Genomic DNA, 21,336 nt, shown 5'->3' with positions numbered 1-21,336 from the left:
TTTCCCCCACCCTCTCCTTTCACCCACCACAAACATGAAGACTCTGTTGCACAGTCCCCTGGGTACCAGTGAACCTCTGATAGCTGTAGTTAAACATGATCTTGCTCAGCATTCACATGATGCCCTTTTAACAGGAGCCCAGACTTGTTCTGTTGACCAAAGGGTGCTTGATATTCCCTATACACTTGAGTTGCTCTTATCACCGTCAAGAGTAAGTTAATGTATTTAATTGGCTTTAGTCTGATTACTTTAAGCTACTCTTTGTCTGCTGCAAAGGCCTTGAGAGAAATTAGTTTGGGCAGTCTCCAATCAGATCCACTCCTGGGTCAGAATTGAGAACACAAGTTACCCATAATTTATTAAACTGGCAGTGTCCTGGCCACAGGGTAGGCTGATATGAGAAATTAAATTGAAAACTTATCCACGTTTGGGGGCAGGCAGAGTTGAATACATGAGCAATAATAAAACAACTTAGAGCTTTAGAGAACTGAAGTATTTGGGGCCAAATACTTCAGTGGGCTGATCTAGAGTTTGAAAGGACAAGTTGTGTCGTGGTTCTCTGTTTACATTGCTTTTGGTAGCGCACTCTGGATACATCAGGACTTGATCTTTTTAAATAGGGTAATGTAGCAGTGCAATTTGATCAGTGAACATGACTTGTGTAGTTGTTACCTCCTCCCATCTTGACTAACTTTATTATATCACAAACTAAGGTTGCCTTCTCAAAAAGGGGCTAATGTCACTCCAATGGAAAACCAGTGTGCAAAATTTCTTGCACTCTACCCAGACTCCTGCCAAATTGATTGACTGCCACTTGCCAGCTATCTGTGACACAGTATTCTTTGTACATGAGAAAAATAAATCCTTACTAAATCACAATTTTGAATAGGTGGTATAAATGGAATACTTGATGAAACGGTGGTGGGGTAATTTCCCCCCCCCCCCTCCAGTTTATCCCCCATCGTCTCCCTTACTCTTCTGAAAGCAGTGACTCATCTATGAGTCATTGAGTGCCAATGACATTCCATTATCTTGGTCAAGTCTACTAGTGAACTTGGATGGTGAGTTGGTATTTGACTATGACTGAGATTGGCTCTCTAAAGCTCTAAGTTGTTTTATTATTGCTCATGTATTGATTCGGAGGCTTTTCTGACAAATTGGTTCACTGCAAATGATGCAGCAGATTTACTTTGAGCCATGGGTTTGACAACCTTGGTCAAATATTATATTCCTTTTGATTTGTATTTTTAGACTGGCTTTATATTACCAATGTGTAGTGCTGTGGGGTGATGGAACACATGCCAGTGAGCTCCTATTTATGTTCAGGCTGTGGGAGATAACTGAAGAAGATTTCAGGTATTTCTCCAGGTTGAAGAAATTGGTTTTTCAATTCTATATTTATGTAGTGCTGATGTAAGCACTGGACTTCAACAGCATGATAAATTCATGTGCTGTTCTAAAGGGTCTGAGACCCATTGGAGGAGTGGTTTTCAGAGAACACTACTAGACTTGCAGACATTTTACTGGCTGAACAGCCCATCACATTCATATAGTCCAGGTAAAATGGTTTTTCACTCACTGTCCTAAACCAGTGTTGAAATTGTTGGCTAGCCAGAGGTGTGGCTATGGTGACACTGTTTTAGCTACATGCACTAATTTTAGTAGAAAACACCTTACGTATACTAACATAATACAGCGAAATCTTCTTCACGTGTGTATATTTACTTAATAAACATCCAGCAGCATTCAGTAACCAACAATCAAAAAACACTCGCACACCCTGCTTTTCGCCATACCATTTTACCAACTAATGCCCAACAACTATTACTCATTTTAATTTGCTGATTAGAAATGCAGTTAGCCACGTTTGGATTTCCCATTATCCACATATGGCTAGTGACCACTGAATCGGACGCCACTGTCCTAAACAGACTGTCCGCAGCCACTGAACCACAGCTTTAAAACTGCACGTGGTTTTGAAACTGCCCTGCAACGCAAGTCGGGTGCTTTCCACAGCAGTGGGATCCTCAGGCAATACTGTAGAAGTGTTTCCCAAAGCAGCTGTTTAAAATGAATACATCAACACTCCCATAGACCTGCTAGTGTCAGTTATAGAAACTGGAAGCCAGGTTGTGTCATTGAATCATGCATGACTTTACCAAAAAAGTGATTACTTTTGTGTGGCATAAACACTTAATTTAAACTGTCTTTTCCTTTAAAGTTACATGGTGGATGCTGCAGACCGTGATAAAATAGAGGCTTCTAGAAACGAGCTTCACAATCTGTTAGACAAACCACAATTGCAAGGAATCCCTGTGAGTACTTGATGCTATTACTATATTGAAGTATGGTTCACAATCTCTGCTTGACTTCTGTATTTTGCACTTTATTTTTTTAAGCTTTGCTTACTAGATTTTATATTTAAATATAAATTTGTAACCTGGGAGGAAAGTACATACTGCATTTTAAAATCTCTCCTCAGAGAAATATAATGTGCTTTAAGTTAAATGTAGATTTGAGATTCCTTTGGAGCTGTGGTTCTTAAAACTTAGAATTTTTCAGTTTAATTGTGTGTAGCTTCGACTTCTCCCCCTTTGCTTGAAAATTCTAATGAAGTAAGGCTGTTCCTTAAATTTAGTATTGTTAATCTCTCCATTTTTATAAGTTACATGCCTGCTGTTCATCACTTCAGTTTTTCTTGAAAAGCAGATGATTCGAAATTGCCGCCACCTCCTCTCTCTCTCTCTCTCTCTGTGTCTCTCTGTGTCTCTCTGTCTCTCTCTCTCTCTCTGCATAGTCATTCTATTTGTGTGGATGAGATGGGATCACAGGTTCAGCAATGAATTTGTTTTTGTTAAATTCACCAAGTCAGCTCATCTTCCAGGATTACTGACTGGATAAGCAATTCAGTTTGAACTTGTTGAATATGGATTTTAAACAGCATTATGGCAGTCGCATGATTGTCCTATTGAAATCAATATAGCTACTGTCTACATTTGGAAACGTGAAGTAATAGCTTATCCCCTCATCAGGTTTTATCTGGAACTTGGACCTGCCCTTCTTGAGGGAACAATCAATCACTGGCATTTTAATTTATTTTTTTGCTGTATAATAGCTTGAGTTTTTTTTTTAAAAAGTGCATCTATTGAAAACGAATCCCTGATACTCTGAGGTACTTGGTTATTGTGAATGCTGGCCGTGTTTCCAAGGAGAGGGGTCAAAACTCTGAAACCTTGATGTTTTACACGCTCTGACTAGCGCCAGGGACTAACTGCTTCCGCTATCCAACGCGCATGTGCACTCAGGCCTAGAGTGTGTTTGGGCTGTGCATGTGCATTGTAGGTCATCAACTGCCCTCGCTGCTGTTCACTAAAAGTGTGGACCGAAGGCAGAGCGCCAAAAATGCAGCCGTTGCAGGTAGTCATAATGGGGGAGGAGAGCGGGATGGAAATAAGTGGAATGAGGGGGATCAGAAGCAGGGGGGAGAGCATTAGGGGAGGGGGAGCCGAAGCTCAGTGGTAGCACCATTGCCTCTGAATCAGAAGGTCGTGGGTTCAAGTCCTACTCCAGAGACTTAAACACGTAATCTAAGCTAACAGTACTTCAGTTCAGTACTGAAGGGAGTGCTGCACTGTTAGAGGTCTCATCTTTCAGATGAGATGTTAAACCAGGGCCCTGTCTGCCTGTTCAGGTGGATATAAAAGATCCCATGGCAATATTTGAAAAAGAGCAGGTTTCCTAACCATTTATCCCTCAGACCACATTACCAAAAACAGATTACCTGGTCATTTGTTATGTGCAAACTGGCTCCTGCGTTTTCATACATAATCGGTGATTACACTTCAAAAGTATTGGCTGTGAAGCATTTTGGGACGTCTTGAGGATGTCCAAGGCACTATATAAATTACATCTTCATTTTTTTTGTTTTTCCTAATCCTTTGCAGAGGAATGAGTCAATAAAACTTTGAGGGTCTGTCTAGTGACTTCCCAATAATTTGATCTATGCACCCATTTAACTCTCCCAAACGCTTCCAAAAGCTATCATATTAGCTTCAGGGAGATGGCATAGTCTGAGCGGATACAGGGATTTCCCAAGACAGTCAGTAGAATTCAGTCAGTGCAAATGGCAGCCTGTCAACTGGTGCAAAAGGATTTTTTTTAGATTTTCAAATAATTTAGAAAACCCTAAGTTGCAGAATTAATTTTTCGAGTAAAGTTTTATACTTTATCAACTGTCACATGTTTAGCATGACTAAATGAAATGAATCAGAAGGCTGCCAATAGGGAGACATAGCTTCTTTCTCTTTCCTTTCATTCTCCCAGATACTCTCTTGCTGTCTTTCTCTCTCATGGGTTCTGTCGTGTATTGGTTTCAAGATTCCTGTCCTTGTTTTTAAATCCTGCCCCCCCCCCCCAAACCTTTGCAACATCCTCCAGCTCAATGTCGCTGGATGCATCCATTGCTCTTCCAGTTCTGTTCTGTTTCTCCTCTCCATCACGCTGTCGCTCTTGGCTGAGCTTTACAATATCTTGCCCCAGACTCTGGAACTCTGACTCCAGAAATTTCTTCTCTGCATTCAAAAAGTAGTCTTTAAAACCCACACCTTGGACAGTGCCTTTGGCCACGTCCCTTAATCCCACACTTGCACACGTCTAACTCCCAAGTGCAGAGGGCCTTGATGTTTTACCATATTAAAGGTTCAATATAAATGCAACATTTTTTTTCTTTTTAACAGTTCCGCATGGTATCTGGAGATGTCCTTCCATGCTTGTACCATTAACACTCACCAGTTGACTCATGGTGTGTGACCTAGGGTGATAACGTTTTTTCCTCCTTGTGCCAAAAGTGTCTGACTTTTCACTTGACAACTCCCCACAGCAGCACTGAGCATGTGGAAATTTAGGGACACGGAATATATCTTGTATCTCCATATTGGAGCTTTTGAGAGAGTGGATCTTGACAATATTAGTCACACTTCACTGGTCTATGAACAGTACAATTGTATTTGACATGCACATCTTTCTTTTGAAAGAGACATCCCAACACGGTCATGTGATATGGGTTTAGACTGGTTACTGTAAATGCAAGTAAAAAAGAAAGAATTTGCATTTATGTAGTGCCTTTCAGGACCTCCCAAAGCACTTTACAGCCAATGAAGTACTTTTGAAGTGTAGTCACTGTCGTAATGTAAGAAACGCAGCCGCCAATGGCATAAATTACCTTTTTTTTTTAAAGTGATGATTCAGGGATAAATTGTGGCCAGGACATCTGTTCCTCGTCGAATAGTGCCATGGGATATTTTATGTCCACCTGAGGGCAGATGGGGCCTTGGTTTAACATTTCATCAGAAAGAAGGCACCTCCAATAGTGCAGCACTCCCTCAGTACTACAGTGAAGTGTCAGTCTGGATTTTGTGCTCAAGTCTGTGGAGTGAGACTTGAACTCACAACCTTCTGACTCGGAGGAGAGACTGCTACTGTTGAGCCACGGCTGACACTTGAGACAAGTGTGTTTTGTTGCATTTGATCCTTCACTTCAAAAGCTTGCACATGGGCTTGGTGCTGGACAGCTTCCAGAACCTTTTGGAATCACAGCCCAAGAGGAGAAAATTCAACATCTAACAAGTAATTTGTGTTTAGGGATTGAATTTAACTCATGACCCTGTAGTTCTTTGTAAACTGGTTTTGGCTCTGTCCTGAAAAAACTTTTGTATGTTGTAACTCAGCAGATTGTGGTTTGGTCAGATGTATGGAAGATGCTGACATTTGAATGAACTGCTTTCTAGCCTTGTTAATTTTAAAGAATTACAGTACACCTTGTGGTACAGCAGAGGGTGCAGTGTCTCAGGTTTTTAATAAGTGTCTGTTTCCAGTTCAACAGAGTATTCAGCATTTGAACAATATCAGTGGTATGAAATGCAGTGGCAGATATTTTTCTTTTGATTTGGGCACAGCTTTGGGGACTTTTAATTTTACTGATTTAATGGGCCCCATGTGTTTATAAAATGGCTTGATTTTGATTGAGCAAAGGCCCATTCCACTTCTGTTCAGCACCAGTGATCTGGTGTGTGTGTGTTTTACTGCATTTATTTTTGTTTGTGCAAATCTACTTGAGCTGTAGTTGCAACTCAGGCTCAAGTTTCACATTTGATGCCAGAGCAAAGTGTGGCTAATAATAAATTTCCCAGCAGCCACTGGTCCACTTGAACCACTTGAGGTGGAGGTTGTGTAGCCTCCCATGGGCCCCTGATGGGGCTCTAGTAAAACAGTTTGCATTTATGCAGTGCCATCAATATTTTTAAAATCTCAACAAAGAGAAATAGTCAGTTTCAATGGAGCACGTCTCTACTCAGTCATGTTATTCTTTGTAAGGAATCTTTCAACACCAGGTTATAGTCCAACAGTTTTATTTGAAAATCACAAGCTTTCGGAGGCTTTCTCCTTCGTCACTCACCTGACGAAGGAGAAAGCCTCCGAAAGCTTGTGATTTTCAAATAAAACTGTTGGACTATAACCTGGTGTTGAAAGATTCCTTACATTTGTCCACCCCAGTCCATCACCGGCATCTCCACATCATGTTATTCTTTGGTACAGAAAGAATGAATTTATAGGGCACCTTTTACTTCAGGATATCCCAAAGCACTTCACAAGCCAATGAAGAACTTTTGAAGTTTAGTCACTGTTGTAATGTAGGAAACGCAGCAGCCAATTTGCGCACAGCAAGGTTCCACAAACAGCGTGAGATAAATGACCAATTAATTTGTTTTGGTATTGTCTGGTATGTGTGGCAAAGTTTGGAAAAGGTGCTAAAGCAATCCCTCTTCCAGCAATAACAGTACTGTACAACAACAACACTGTACCAATGCTGGTAGATTTCACTATTGCTTCATCACTGGTTGAGATTGCTGGTCTAGATGCTCCTTGCAAGACACAGCTTGTGGAATATTGGATGATTTTCCTGCAGTAAAAGGTGCCTCACGAATACAAGTTCTTTCCTTTATATCAAATGATAACACATGGCTGTGTAGGGACTTGCTCCTGAGATCCTGGACTTTTCGGGATGATTGTGTTGATCAGAAACAGCAGTAAGAGAATTAACTAAATTTGTATGCTGGATTCTGGTCACATTATTTTGCAACTTTATTTCCTATGTCACCTTCACGGGTTCTCGATATCTGGAATCATAACATTCTGCCCCCTAATCAACAGATTTATCTACATCCCCTGCAAGCTAATGTTAGATTAATTTGAGCCCAAGGCTTCTCGTGGCAAACTGAAGAAATCCTTGCTAAGTTAACAAGGCCACAAGTCAATGTGTGTCCTTCAGTGATGGACACGTCACTTTTAAATTGTTTATTCTGCTAATTTGTGGACTAAGCAATGCCAATTTTTCAATCTTTTTTCAAGGTCAGGAAGCAAAGTGTTTTCTGTAATGCTGACTTCTAAATGTTTTGTCTTGTGCATTTGAGAGACCTGGTGGGTGACTGGCACCAAGTGTCCTGACAGTGCCACTCTAATGGCCTGTTTATAAAACCCCATTGTCAGCTTCAAAGTTTGCTGGCCTGCATGCATAGGTTTGAGCTTTTCCCTGGCAGTGTACATTGCTTTGTGCTGGTGGGAATACTTTATCCCGAGAATATCCTGGCAGGTGTCCTATCCTGAACTGTGAAAATGTGCTGTTGACAGGTGATGTTTATAATTGTTATGGACTGGGACCTGATCTTGTGTAATGAGATACATTGCTGGTGTCAATCCAGTTTCTGGTGCACGTAATTCAGTTATGGTTCACTGCAAACTTCTATTGATTTAGCACCTCACTCAGGTCACAAGGGTAAGTTGGTGTGGGAAATGGAAATGTCACATGGATGTGTTGGTGTTCAGAGACAGATATAAGGCATTGTACAGAAGGCACTTCCAGACTGAGAGTGCAAGATATGGACACTAGGTACATCATTTGCTATGGAGAGGGAGATGCAAAATCGGCCATAGTAATTGGGCAGCAACTTTGAGTGGTTCCACACTTTAATGCAGCTTTCATTCCTGAATCATGCATCAGGATTTCAACAGTATGTCATACAAGTATGCTATCTAATAACACTAAACAGGTGCAGCTGCCGTTAGCTGGGGAAAACCCACAGCTACAGCTGCTGTTCACATAAATGTAAGCAATGCTGAGTGTTAACCCTTGATGCACAATGTCTGAATTTTTAAATAAAAATAAACATTTTTGCACCTTTTTATAAAGTAAGCAGTCCTGTTCTCCCTGATCCTTCTCCATATACAGTTGAGTTTTTTTCTAAAGCAGGGGTGAAAAGAAATCACCGTGGCCCACTGTCCTTTTAAGAAATTTGTGGCCTTGCGCAGGCATTTTAGTTAAGTGGTGATCTTCCACTTGTGTGTGTGAAAGACCTCACTGTTTCTTTCTCTTGCCTCCCAAAGGCAGATTTTCATTGATATTTTTGGTATTTGGTTTCGTGTGCTGTAAATTGTTATATTGTAGTCTGTTTCAGGTTTGATAGTTTTGAGTTCAGCAAAGTTTGATTTGAATATTACCAAAGCCACCGTCGTGTCCAGTGCGCACACTTCTGGTTCTTCAGTACCTACTGGTTGACACTGCCCTCACAGATCAATATGACTTAGCTCTTGTTTGGCCTCCAGTCAGTGCTAGTTCTGCGATCTGGAAATGTGTTGGATACTTGCTGGTGATGCACACACCTGTTCATGTTGCTTTTTGATGTTGCATGACTTTCATTAGTGAGAGTCTAAACTCAAAAGGCTTAGCATGATGGCCTTGTTAAAAGGCCATCCTGATAAAATGTCAAAGTTTAAATTCTTTTCTCTTTCCCCCACCCCCCCCCCCCCCCCAAAAAAAATGCAGAAGCTGCATGTTCTCTTTCCCATGGTGCACGATCAGATTAGAGCAAGAATCATTGAAGTGTAGTGTGATCTTCGGAATGTCACAAAAAAGATGATGTGGAGATGCCGGTGATGGACTGGGGTGGACAAATGTAAGGAGTCTTACAGCACCAGGTTATAGTCCAACAGCTTTATTTGGAATCACAAGCTTTCGGAGCTTTCCTCCTTCGTCGGGTGAGTGTACTACACTCACCTGACTAAGGAGGAAAGCTTTGAAAGCTTGTGATTCCAAATAAAGCTGTTGGACTATAACCTGGTGTTGTAAGACTCCTTACAAGAAAGATGTACCAGGTTATCAATGTTCAAGGAGTAATCTGTGTACACCTGTCAACTTTTTCCCATTATAAATTTCTGTGCCCACATTTATAATGGAAACTGCCCATGTAAACTTGCCCCACTGTAATTATATTCTTCTGCCTGAGGTGGCACCATAGTATCTCCTGTTTTGTATCTTCCCAGCTCCTCACCCTGTATTGTAGCAAAACTGCTTTGCTCCAACTCTACTGTTTCCCAAATTACCATAAGCTTTGGTATTTAACTATAAAAATATAATCGAGATACATACATACTAAAATGAAGACAGAATGTCTAACTTTAAAATGGGGACTGAATTACGTCTGCACAACCTGGCCTAATTATCCCTGCTCTTTCACCCCAGTTCACATGAACACGACACTTAGTTTTGACTCTGTGTGCAACACCACGGGTAATTGATTGGAATGAAATAAAAATTGTAACTTCATGCATAAATTCAGCCTTTCCTGAACTCAGTAATGAGAATGTGGAACATGCTACTAGAGTGGTTGAGGCTAATGGCATTGGTGCATTTAAGGGAAAGCTAGATAAATACATGAGGGAGAAATGAATAGAAGGGTGTGTTGCTGAGTTGATGAAGTAAGGTGGGAGGAGGCTTGTGTGGAGCTTAGGCATAGTCCTGTTGGGCTGAATGGCCTGTTTCTGTGCCGTAAAATTTTATGAACAAATTGGTTCTCAAAGTGCTGTGCTCTTTCGATGAAAAGTACCTTTGTGGGATAAGCGAGATGAACATATATCCTCTTGGTCACAATGTATGGGTTGTAATATTTTTATTTATCTTTTCAGGTCCTAGTTCTTGGAAATAAGAGAGATCTTCCAAATGCTCTGGATGAAAAACAGCTCATTGAAAAAATGTAGGTCATTGTTCTAAAAAGGAGGAAAGTGTGGTTATCTAGATTAATTCTTGCCAGTGTTGCAAAGAATTTGTGTGGCAGTATTAATGGTATTGGGAAATAAAAACTGAAATATGAACTTCAACATTACAATTTTTAGTATATCTAATTAAATTGTTTCCAAGAGTATTGACAATCCTAGTGTCTCAATTGCACCAGTACTTTCATGCGGGTTATGAATAAATAGCAACTTGCATTTTATGTAGTGCCTTTTAAAGGGTGGGGGGGTGGAAAAAGCTTTAAATTGGAGTTGCGCACTGCACCACTGGGGGTACTTCCAAATGTTGCTTGAGTTTCCAAATTGCATAAATTTCAGTAGACGGCCTGTTTCAATCTCTCGAGGCTTTGTCCAATGCTTGAGAACTGATCCTGTGAGAAAGGGAAGTGTTACTGGGAGACCAGTGTCAAGTTTGCATTTGACAATCAAGTGCATGAGATCACCATATTTTGTTCACAACTCAAACACTCAGCCATATGCCATGCCAACTCAAAGGATTAAGAAAAAAATTGTCGGAGCCAGCTCTAAGACATGACAGACTAACTTCTGACCAGCTGATTTAGAACTTACCATGGTGGATCTGGGCATTTTGGCTTTATCCTTCAATAAAGGATTCTTGAGTGTTTTATTTAAAGATATTGGTTAACACACTCCCTGCTTTGTATCTGGTCTTGAGCTATAACTTTTGACTGAAGTGCATTAACTCAAATCCTGGTAACCTTTGGATGGGTGTCCGATGAGTTTCCTCTTAAGCAGACCCTGTAAGATGTCATCAACTCCACAGTCAGGTCATTGCGATCTGGCTACCTGGATTATGACACTGGTTTTGTAGCAAACTACAGGGGATTTGAACCCAACAAATAAGGCACGAACAGACTCATTTTAACCACGTTTTTCAGGGAGCAGATCCGTTGACACTTGGTGTATCAATGCCATAGTGTTGCATTTTTTACAATTTGAGCTTTTTCAAACAAAATATTCTCATCGTAACAGCCTGACATCAATTTCCGTACCGTATGTACATCCCTTATCTGAATTTTTTTTTCTGCTGAGCTAGCATAGATTTAGATATCTTTGAATGTGGAAAATTGCTCATTGTAAATGCATCAAACCAACTTGGTAAAGACTAAAATAGCTAATGCAATTTTTAATTTTTTTTAAACATACTTTATTGTAAAAAAGATATTGGGAAATGCTATACAGCACAAATAAGATATATCTACAGGCTGATTAGTGGGTTGCTTTCCCAGTTCCTTCTGGCAAACTTGTGACCTTCTCATCATAATATGTAGGCTGTTCTATTGGCGTTGCTGAGTGCATGTTCCTGGGCACCCCAGGGATCTAAGCCGATCACTCAAAGATTTTTATTTTGTACCTCTAACTCCCTTGAAGATTGGGCAGTTCATCGATTGTGATCAGAGGAACAATAACTCAGGAATCTGTTAATCAGTGTTATGGAATGCTAATAAGGTTAATGTACATTGGAATCTCTCACCTGGCCACTTGCATTAATATCAGTCAAAAATTATTGACCGACCATTTTTTTTAAAGTGTATACAACAGTTAGCTGTTGGAAGATTTCCAATTTCACTTTGTTGAAGACGGTTATCTTTCATAGAGCGTTAATTTCCTTAATCTTTACTAAATCACATTGGATTTTGTGTTGATTATTGTGGATCTATGGTAAAGTGAATTTTTACAGTATGGAAATATATTTGTGGTCGCTGCTAGTGTTTTGTTCTATCCCTTTGATCATAAATTAAATGTACTTCATGCAGCATATTTGTAACTTTCCCCTAAAAGTTAAACGAGTTACTTTGATTTTTTTACTTTTTAATTGCTTTTTTTGGTTATTGTAGGAATTTGGCTGCTATCCAGGACAGAGAAATCTGCTGCTATTCAATTTCGTGCAAAGAAAAGGATAACATAGGTAGGCAAATATTCTACAAATTCCCCTTTCTATCACTTAAGTTTGACACTTAATTTGCAAATGTCATTCTATTTAAGGAAGGAAAGTAGGAGAATCAACAAAACTGTCAGTCGAATGTCAGTTGTGGAGAATTTACTGGAATCTCAGGTGCAGAGTGACTGAGCACTTGAACAAGTATGAGCTGATCAGAGAGTTAGCATGGATTTGTGAAGGGTAGGTCATGTCTGCCTAATCTAGTTGAATCCAAGCTGCTGGGTCTTGTTTAAAGATGCAGATTGGGACCTGATCTGTTGTTTTAATTGGAGGCCTGAGTTGGAGGGGCAGTGACTGCTTCCCCCTTCAGGCCAAACCTGTCAGGAGCCAGGTTCAGGAGTCAGAAGATTTATGGAAATGAGGCCCGGTTGTTAAGATTGGGATTTTATATTCATATAAAATATGGATATTCTCATAGATTTAATAGACTTCATACGAGATGAGATTCTAATAGAAACAGCGCAACCACGACGACTGACCTGTAGTGCGTGCGTTAGATATTGAAAGTAATAGACAAATAATAATCATTACACAGACATAGAAACAGGAGTAGGCCATTCAACCCCTTGAATCTGTTTAGCAATTCAATTCGATCATGGTTGATCTGTACCATTTTGTGTGAAAAAGTGCTTCCTGATTTCACTCCTAAATGGCCTAGCTTTAATTTTAGTGGCGCTGTACTCAAATGCCCCCCGCGCCCCCAAAATTGTTGTTGATTAAGCTGTGTTATGTCTCACTTCAGAAAGTTGGGACTCTTGGCAACCTTTTCCAGTTCAAATCACAAGATTGCTGTGTTCAACACCAGAACAAAGTGATTAAAGCATCTGACCGATGCAAACCTCGGCACTGGTGTTGTATTGACAAGCTTTGATGCAGCCACGGTTACTTTGGTACTATTCCAAGTGGAGTTAGTGGATGATTGTTACTAATGATTTAGATGACCTGAGTTGGCTTCAGTCAGTGAATACTGCCAGTGCTTCTCTGGTCATTGGGAAAAGTTGTGGTCCCTCTTCAAAGCTGCTTTCAAGAACATTGTTTCATATATGGTAGGAAATGCACAGATTTCTAAATTCATATTAAACTTGAAAGTCAATAATCTGGTTGAAGGTGAGCATACAGATTGCCCATTCTATTATGTATATTAAAATGTGTTGTAAGTAGTATTTTCACGAAGCTTTAATGTTAAGTAAATAGGTGTGAATTTTGAAGACTATTCTGTAGAGCACGTCAATGCCATGGCGGTTGGCATGCCATTAGGCATGAGTAGCCACACACTTCTTTTCCACACAGTGGGTCAGAACCTGCAGAGCCCTGCAACCGGGTTGCCTGTGTGCTCTCGACAGGGAGGTGGTGCATGATATAGGGAGGAAGAAAAATAAAGAAAAAGTTGAGAAAATTGAGAGAATGTGTCTTTGCATGATTGACTATGAAACCAATTTACTCCCATGAATACTATTTTGTGTACATTACTTAAGATGAAGTTTGAAAATTAAGAGTCAATGCTTTAATTTTCAGGAAAATAAATCCATGCTATCGCACACCTTTTTGCAAGTGTTATGAAAAACCTGTGTATATCTTTTTAACCTAGTCCTAATTCTGGTATTACCTTGGAAAGGTAAATAAAGGCAGAAAATACTGGAAACACATCAGCAGAGAGAAAGTACGGATTAACTTTTGGGTGTGTATCCTTCATCATTGTTACAACAAAGGGTATGCACCAAAATGTCATTATCTGTTCTCGATAGATTACGTAGAATTCACTACACAGATACAGGCCGTTCGGCCCAACTGGTCTATGTTGGTGTTTATGCTCCACACAAGCCTCCTCCCACCTAACTTCATCTCACCCTATCAACATATCCTTCTATTACTTTTTCCCCCATGTACTTATCTAGCTTCCCCTTAAATGCGACTATGCTATTTGTCTCAACCACTCCATGTGGCAGTGAGTTCATATGCTGACTGACCTGTGTATTTCCAGCATTATCTGTTTTTATTTTGAAGTTCCAGCATTTGCAGTTTTCCTTTTTATTTTGTGTTTTATAGTTCTTGTTTTAATACCTGTATGTTTGCTGTTCCTTTGTGGTGCTTGTCAGCAGGAGGAATCCTCATGTTCACAAGCACCAGGCCACAGTACAGTGATTAAATATGAGGTCATCTGGAAGCCATGAGCATGACTCTTGAAGTCATTCAATTGGAAAACCTGGTAGAATTTGCATTAATTGAGTAGACAATGCTTTGAGAGTTGCAGTAAATGCTGTGTGATACACTGGTGTGAGGTTAATTGAATTTCACCTGTGCATGCGCTCCCAAATTGCAACAGCATGAAATTTGAACTCCGTGATAAAGGGGAACAAAAAAAAGCACACGGCTAGAGCGTGACTGTTATTCTGGGCACCAAAAACACATGCACAAGATACTGAGAAAGATGAGAGTTCAGTGTATCTAGAGCAGTAATGAAGTATAGAAACAAAAAGATAAGATCTGATTAAATTAGAGATTTTGGTATGGAGATCAGAGTAAGCCAAGAGAAATGATTGTGAAGAGATTATATTGTTCGGGTTGGATTTTGTGTAACTAGCAGTAAGTAGGACCATACATGGTTTGCTTGAAGTCAGGATAAAGACTAGAGTGGGGCTGGGAAAGACTGGCTCAAGCAAGGAGTTTGGTGGTTTAGCATATTAAATGTAAATGTGAAGAGGGTACAGTTAAGTTTTGGATACACTGAAGTTTATGGAGGGTAGAGCATGGGAAAATGGACAGGACAACATTGGAATAGTTGACTTGAGGTGATGAGGGCATGGATGAGAGTTTCAGAAGATCTGAATGCTTTGTGACTTATGTTTACTTTTTGGAGAAGACAGGAGAATGGGCATCCTATTTGATTACTATTATATACCTTAATTGGAAGTAATTAATTCTGTGGCATATCGTTTCAGGAGACTCAATGTCCTTTGTGGAAACAGCTTTGAACTGCAAATGCGAGACAAGTGTTGGGAGAAAGCTGTGCATTAGAACTTCAGTTTTGTAATAACATTGTTTTTATACTCTTAATTTTAGGCACTATAGTAATTGCAAAATTTTATTTGGAGAGGAGGGAATGGAGAAGATCAGTTATTTTTCTATTTTGTTTCCATCTTAAAGGAAGTATGGAAATAACATACAACAAATAATAGTGTATAATGTCATACGAAAAAATCATTGTGAACTGGTTTGCAGCACGTAATTGGTTCTATTTCATTGTTGTAGAGATGCTCAGGTGTCTTCCCCTAAGTTAAAGGGGGATGCCAGTGTGCCTAATGTAACAGCTTCAGAGATACCTTGAAGATAACATGACTCACTAACAGTATAGTGGAGGAGAGACAGGAATGTCAAGGATTTGAGTGGATGGTTAACTCCTGGGCAGTTATCCGGGGAGGAGTTGTATAACATGTTCAATCTTTCAAATCTCCATCAGCAAGCTTGCAGATAGAGGTCATAATTTTTAAAGATGTTGTTTTAAGCTGATGTGAATGAAACATGCTGTATTCTAACAAATTCCGTTTATCCCTGTTAAATTTTGGTATTAGAGATTTAATTTTACAATTCCGGCTATAAATCATAATTTGATAAATTCCACAGAACTATTAAGATTGGTGGTCAACTTGATGCCTCACTGCAGGAAAACGTCAGATTTTAAAAAAAAACTTAGTTATTAACTTGTCAGATTGTTGCGCACCTGAAAAATGCTGCTGTTTTCCAAACAAAACTATGAATAGTGGAAATCTGAAATAAAAACAAAATGCTAGAAATGTAAGGCAAATAGATTGGTGTCTTGAAGAAACTAGTTCATGTTTTGAGTGGGATCCTTCATCAGAACTGGCATGGCAAGGTAGGAGAGCCCTTTCATAGGATGAAATAAAACAAAGCGAGGAGAGATTAGATACAAGTCCAAGATTTCAGTTATGCTAACTATGACAGAGATGCCTTGATTTTTGTTCGGATTGAGGACAGTCTGTGAGATTAGTTTCTAGCCATGGTAGATAATTTGTTTTAGGGAGGACTTCCTATCATTGTCAAGGCACTGAATTGAAGCGTGCATGCTGAATATCGCTTTGCATATTTACTGCGGCTAGGAAAAATCAAAGCTTGTGGTTAAGCTGTTTTTAAAGCCAATTTTGTTGGTTGTCTGTTGCAGTAGGTCTGGAAAATCATACACCTGAGGCAAATTTGAATATCAAACTCAGACCATTACCAAATGCGCTGTTACAAACCTGACCAGATTAACCCGAACTTGAAGCTCTGTCCAAGGTTTTTGCAGGTTAAGTTTAAAATGCAATTAAATTAATTGCAGGTTTCTGTTGTATGTGCTAGAATGTTGAAACGATGTTGTGCTCCCTGTAATTTGGGACAATCCAAAATCAAATAGACTTGACTGAGATTTTTGCTCACCCCCTTCCTGGTGTGCAGTTGAAAATTGGACTGATTGAGATACCTGTAGACTTGGTAATCATAATAAAATGTCGTGTTTTTAACCATCCTTTATATTGACTATCTAATCAGGTTACCAACAGAAATTGGGCATTTTTAAAATCATTAACTTGTATTTTCATTTATCTTCTTAGATATCACCCTGCAGTGGCTTATTCAGCACTCAAAGTCCAGAAGAAGCTGAAACTTAATGGTGAAAACCCATATGTGATTGGCCACAGTCCTTACTCCACTCACTTTACTTCATTCTTCGTGGGATAACAAGCAGAAATACACTATTCTGAATATATTGAAATACTTCAAGTCCCTCATGATGCATACCGCTGAAAAGTATGTTCTCATCATGAGAGACTAACTTGCTTTACAAATGCCATTATGTAAAAATCATGATTGAGACAAATGTTGAAGTCAGTGATATAAAAGCACAAGGAAGAGCCAATGAAAATAATCATGCTTATTTCTCAGCCTCAAATGTGTTTGGAGTCCGCAGTATCACAAGTAATGTTTTATAGCTTTTATTGATCTCTCACCATTAATGTCCTTACAAATGGGGTTATGGAGCATGTTGCATTGCACCCCATACTTGTGTTGGTGCTGTAGATATTTCAATGTCACTAGAATTTTTTTAATGTTCAATATTTCATTTAGTCATAAGCTTTTGCCTATAAAATTCAAATAGAATATGTACGTTGTAGTTGGGGGACCATCACTTCAGTTTATTTAACCTGCTTTAACTGAAATTTATGCGTTGGGTGTGCTGGTTGAATACACTGCTTCAACATTAGAGTCTTGACACTATTGGGCAACATGTGACTTTTCTGTAAACATGTGCATGCAAAACTTCCAATTACAAGATTTGTAAATAATATATGTGGAATTGGTTTACTTTTTCTATTTAGTTGACTTGTGAATAATTGTGCTCTCTCCTCCCACTTCTATTGAAATAAATGGAGTTAACGAGGGTATATCGTCATCATGTTATATTTATCGTTCAGAGATTTCAGCTGCATGCAAAGTTCAATTTTCTTTTCAAGGGGCAATCTAAGAATAGATAGCGAACGCAACTGATGTTTCAGAAGCTGTCTGCTGTAAAATTTAGCCCTATTTTGAATTGGGCCCTCTTAGTTCTAAGTGTTGCCTGATGTCATTGGGACTAATGTGAACAAAACTCTTCAAATTCAAATTGTCCTTTCAGAAAGCAGTTTTTTTTTCTGGAGTATTCAAGAGTTTGAAAATGTTTTATAAAACAGCATAATTTAAATAATTTAATTTGTTCAAATTTAGTTTTTGGACACCAAAGAGAGCTTGTCCATTTTCTTCCTGCTTATAAGTACTTAATGCTGTTGCAAAGTGTGGGATTAAAATATACAGTGATGACCAGTGTAGCTATTACACCAATTTGTTTTTAGCAATTGAAGACAAAACACATGGGCCTGGAGTTTCTGCTAGGGGCGCAATCGGGAAATTGCGCCAGTTTTAGCGAGGTGGAGTTACGCCCAAGTTTCGGCTCAAACTCATTTGCATAAGCCCGAACATGTAATCTCCCATGAATTGGTGCAATCGAGCGGCGTAATCGATTATTGACTGGAACATGGCCAATGGGGCCTCAAGATTACTGAATTAAACGAATTTAAACTGAAAATTTGTTCAAATAATTGTCTACTTCAAAACCTCACCTTTGTCTTCAGATCCTTCCATGGCCTCACTTTGCCCTATCTTTACATCCTCTCCAGCCCTACTTCTCTCTGGTCTAGCACATGTTCACCCCCTTCCCCGACTCCATCATCGATGGCGAGCCTTCCACCATCTTACCCCCCACCCTCCGGAATTCTCGCCCTAAACTCCTTCGCCTGGCTACGTCTCCCCACGTTTAAAGGTCTACTCAAGACCTACCTCACGAATCACACATTCCAATCACTTCCCCTAACTACTCCCTTACTTTGGAGTGAGCGAGGTGTAAGAGAGTCGACCATGGAGCTGTCGCTCAGCAGCAGGTAATATCTTTTAGATTTGCAGGTGGAGAAATAAATGTATGGCATTGCCCTGGTTGCCAGAGAGTCTCTCTTCCTCTCTGCTTTATTCCCCACTTCGTGCTTGCTGTCCGCAGCTCCCTTCAGGACATTTTGTTGCGTGGAGTGGGCTATGTAGATGGAATTCCCAGTGCCGTTTCAATCCGTTATTGTACAACCTGTCCCTACAAAGCTGCATCACTTGTGTTGTTTCAATTTCCCTGAGGTGACACAACATCCTGTAGAAGTGGTTCTCTTTGTGACTTAATCAAGCATTCTCTCCTTTTTAAGTAGGTTTGTTTCTAAATCTACAAGTATTTAAAATAAAAAGACCCTGTCACTGGCTTTGAAAACTCTGGTGTTGCATTTACATCAAAATAGATTTAATTTCTTTAAGTAAGTTCCTGTCAGAATAGATAGAGAAACTGTTCCTGTTGGCGGAAAGGTCAAGAACCAGAGGATATAGTTTTAAGGTGATTGGCAAAAGAACCGAAGGTGACATGAGGAAAAACTTATTTAAACAGCGAGTGGTTAGAATCTGGAATGCACTGCAGTGGGGCAGGGGGGGTGTTGGTGGAGGCAGATTCACTCTGGTTTCAAAAGGGAACTGGATAAGTACTTGAAAGGAAAAAAAAATGCAGGGCTACAGGGATAGGGTGAGGGAGTGGGACTAGCTGGATTGCTCTTGCATAGAGCCGGCGTGGACTTGACAGGCCGAATGGTTGTCTTCTGTGCTGTAACCTTTCTATGATTCTGTTGCTGCAGCTGAAGAACCAGGCCATTCAGTGGTTTCAATTGACTTGTTCACAGTTCTTGTGTACCAAGGGCAGACCAATTTACTGAATTTGAACTCCTTTTAAAATGAATTTAAAGGAGTTGTAGCATCTGTATGAGAAACAGACCTGAATGAGGCTTCAATTGACTGCTCGTCGTTGCAGGTCATTAACAATGGATTAATGTGACCACTGCTGCCTGTGTGCCCAAAATTCTGGGCGCAATGTGATGAACACCCCTGATTGGGCGCAATCAGCAGAAACTCGCTATGCTGACCTGGGCGTGGCCAGTTTTGGAAGCATTGATTTTTGAACATGCGCAAAAGATCACGGAAACCGAAGTGTAAATGGTTATGGGCGTAACTCGCATTTTAAACGCCACGATCTTTTGCGCTGACATCTGGAAACCAAGCGGAAACTCCAGGCCACAGTTCCTGTGAAGTTGAGTTTAACCCCCCTCCCTGCCGCTCCAATAGAGAAAGTAAGGTGTCTCAAGGATTTTAGAAATGTGAGTGTGTAAAATTCACTATCACTTTATCCACTTGAACTATGGATAAACACAAGGGATTTTCTCCTTCCAAATGGGTTGTGTCTAGAGAAAGCATTTTGATCTCTTAGTGAGGTGAAGTGGTTATATTAATCAGTCCTGGTGGAACCAATTTGACGTGATGAATTAAGAGCATTGCACAATGTTGAAGTGTATTTTGATTCTTTTAATGTATAGCATGTTGGTATCATGAGCCTGGTGACAACACTGAAAATGATCTTGAGCTGCCCTAGGACCTGGTAATACTAGTAGAATAGAGCAGAATCTGTTACTGGTCACTGAATCTCATTTATTACAATGAATGCATGGTTTATTTTTTGAAGTTGATGCAGGGTGTTGAATATCAGATCTAAGTAATCGAAATGAAGCTGCTGTATCCATATTTAGCAAAACATCTTCATCATGAAGGATGCATTTGAAGCTGTCAATATTTTGTTCTGAGCATTAGGGAGGAAAGGGAGGAAAAGTTGTTCTGTTCTTTAAATTATGTTTGCTAAACTTGGTCTGCAGCATATATTTCTAACTGCTTCCATTGTCTCCCTCGGGAGCCTGTTCCATGGATTGACCACTCGATCACTGAAATATTGTTTTCGCAGATTAATTTTGATGGTCATGTGAACCATGACAAGCTATTTCACCTTTTCTAGAACAGTAGAACCAGAGGACATGATCTGCGCGAGGAGAGGTAAATTCAAAACTAATCTGCAGAAACAATATTTCAGTGAGCGAGTGGTCAATCTATGGAGACAGTGGAAGCTTTTAGTATTGATGCATTCATATGCAAATTAGATTTCTTTCAGAAAATAACTTTGGGATACAGTATGTGTAATTTGAGACACGATGTGGTAAGTGTAGCATGCTTGGGAGGAAAAAAGTGACTTTGGACCTGTGGTTCCCAAAGCTCTCCACCACTTGGGTTTTCCTCGTATCGTGTCTGGGTCTGTTGTAGACTAATTGATAGAGATTGATTGCTATGATTAGTCAACAATTCCATTAGTCTATCATGCAACTACCAGGATGATAGGCGAACGAGATAGACCGTGGTCTTTTTTCGTCTAGAAATTCCTATGTTCCACCCAGTTTCAAAATTATTAATCTTCTGCTTGTGCAAATAATTTTTTTAAATTGCAAATACTAGCAACTTGGCATAAAAACAAATTGCTGGGAATACACAGCAGGTCAGACAGCACCTGAAAAGAGAAGACTGGTTTATGTTTCAGATAAAACACTTTAGAACAGTGTACTCATGTCTTTTCTCTTTATAGATGCTGACCTGTGTATTTCTAGCAATTTGTTCTTATTAATGTCTTGCCTGTTGTAGCAAAACAGTATTTCAATAATAAAAGATCCATTTTATGTTCGTTTTACTTTTTTTTCAGTTTAGTTTTGCTCCAGTTTTATTTTGTTTTGCCTGCACTTGTTACAATAAACAGGAGATTATTAAAGCTTATT

General features: G+C 39.6%; 1 protein-coding gene across 1 annotated transcript in view; it reads left to right on the top strand.

The window, feature by feature from the left end:
- Nucleotides 1–17,520, top strand: part of arl8ba (ADP-ribosylation factor-like 8Ba) — a 50,897-nt gene extending 33,377 nt beyond the window's left edge. Inside the window, exons 4-7 of the mRNA XM_067998940.1 lie at nt 2,222–2,315; nt 10,018–10,085; nt 11,982–12,052; nt 16,690–17,520. Coding sequence (XP_067855041.1) covers nt 2,222–2,315; nt 10,018–10,085; nt 11,982–12,052; nt 16,690–16,739 — 283 coding nt within the window. The 3' untranslated portion in view covers nt 16,740–17,520. The remainder of the gene's footprint in view (nt 1–2,221; nt 2,316–10,017; nt 10,086–11,981; nt 12,053–16,689) is intronic.
- Nucleotides 17,521–21,336: the final 3,816 nt, after the last annotated feature.

This window comes from Heptranchias perlo, chromosome 17 (assembly GCF_035084215.1).
Source record: "Heptranchias perlo isolate sHepPer1 chromosome 17, sHepPer1.hap1, whole genome shotgun sequence".
Taxonomy (NCBI): Eukaryota; Metazoa; Chordata; class Chondrichthyes; order Hexanchiformes; family Hexanchidae; genus Heptranchias; species Heptranchias perlo.
This window is presented reverse-complemented; position numbering and strand designations above follow the sequence as displayed.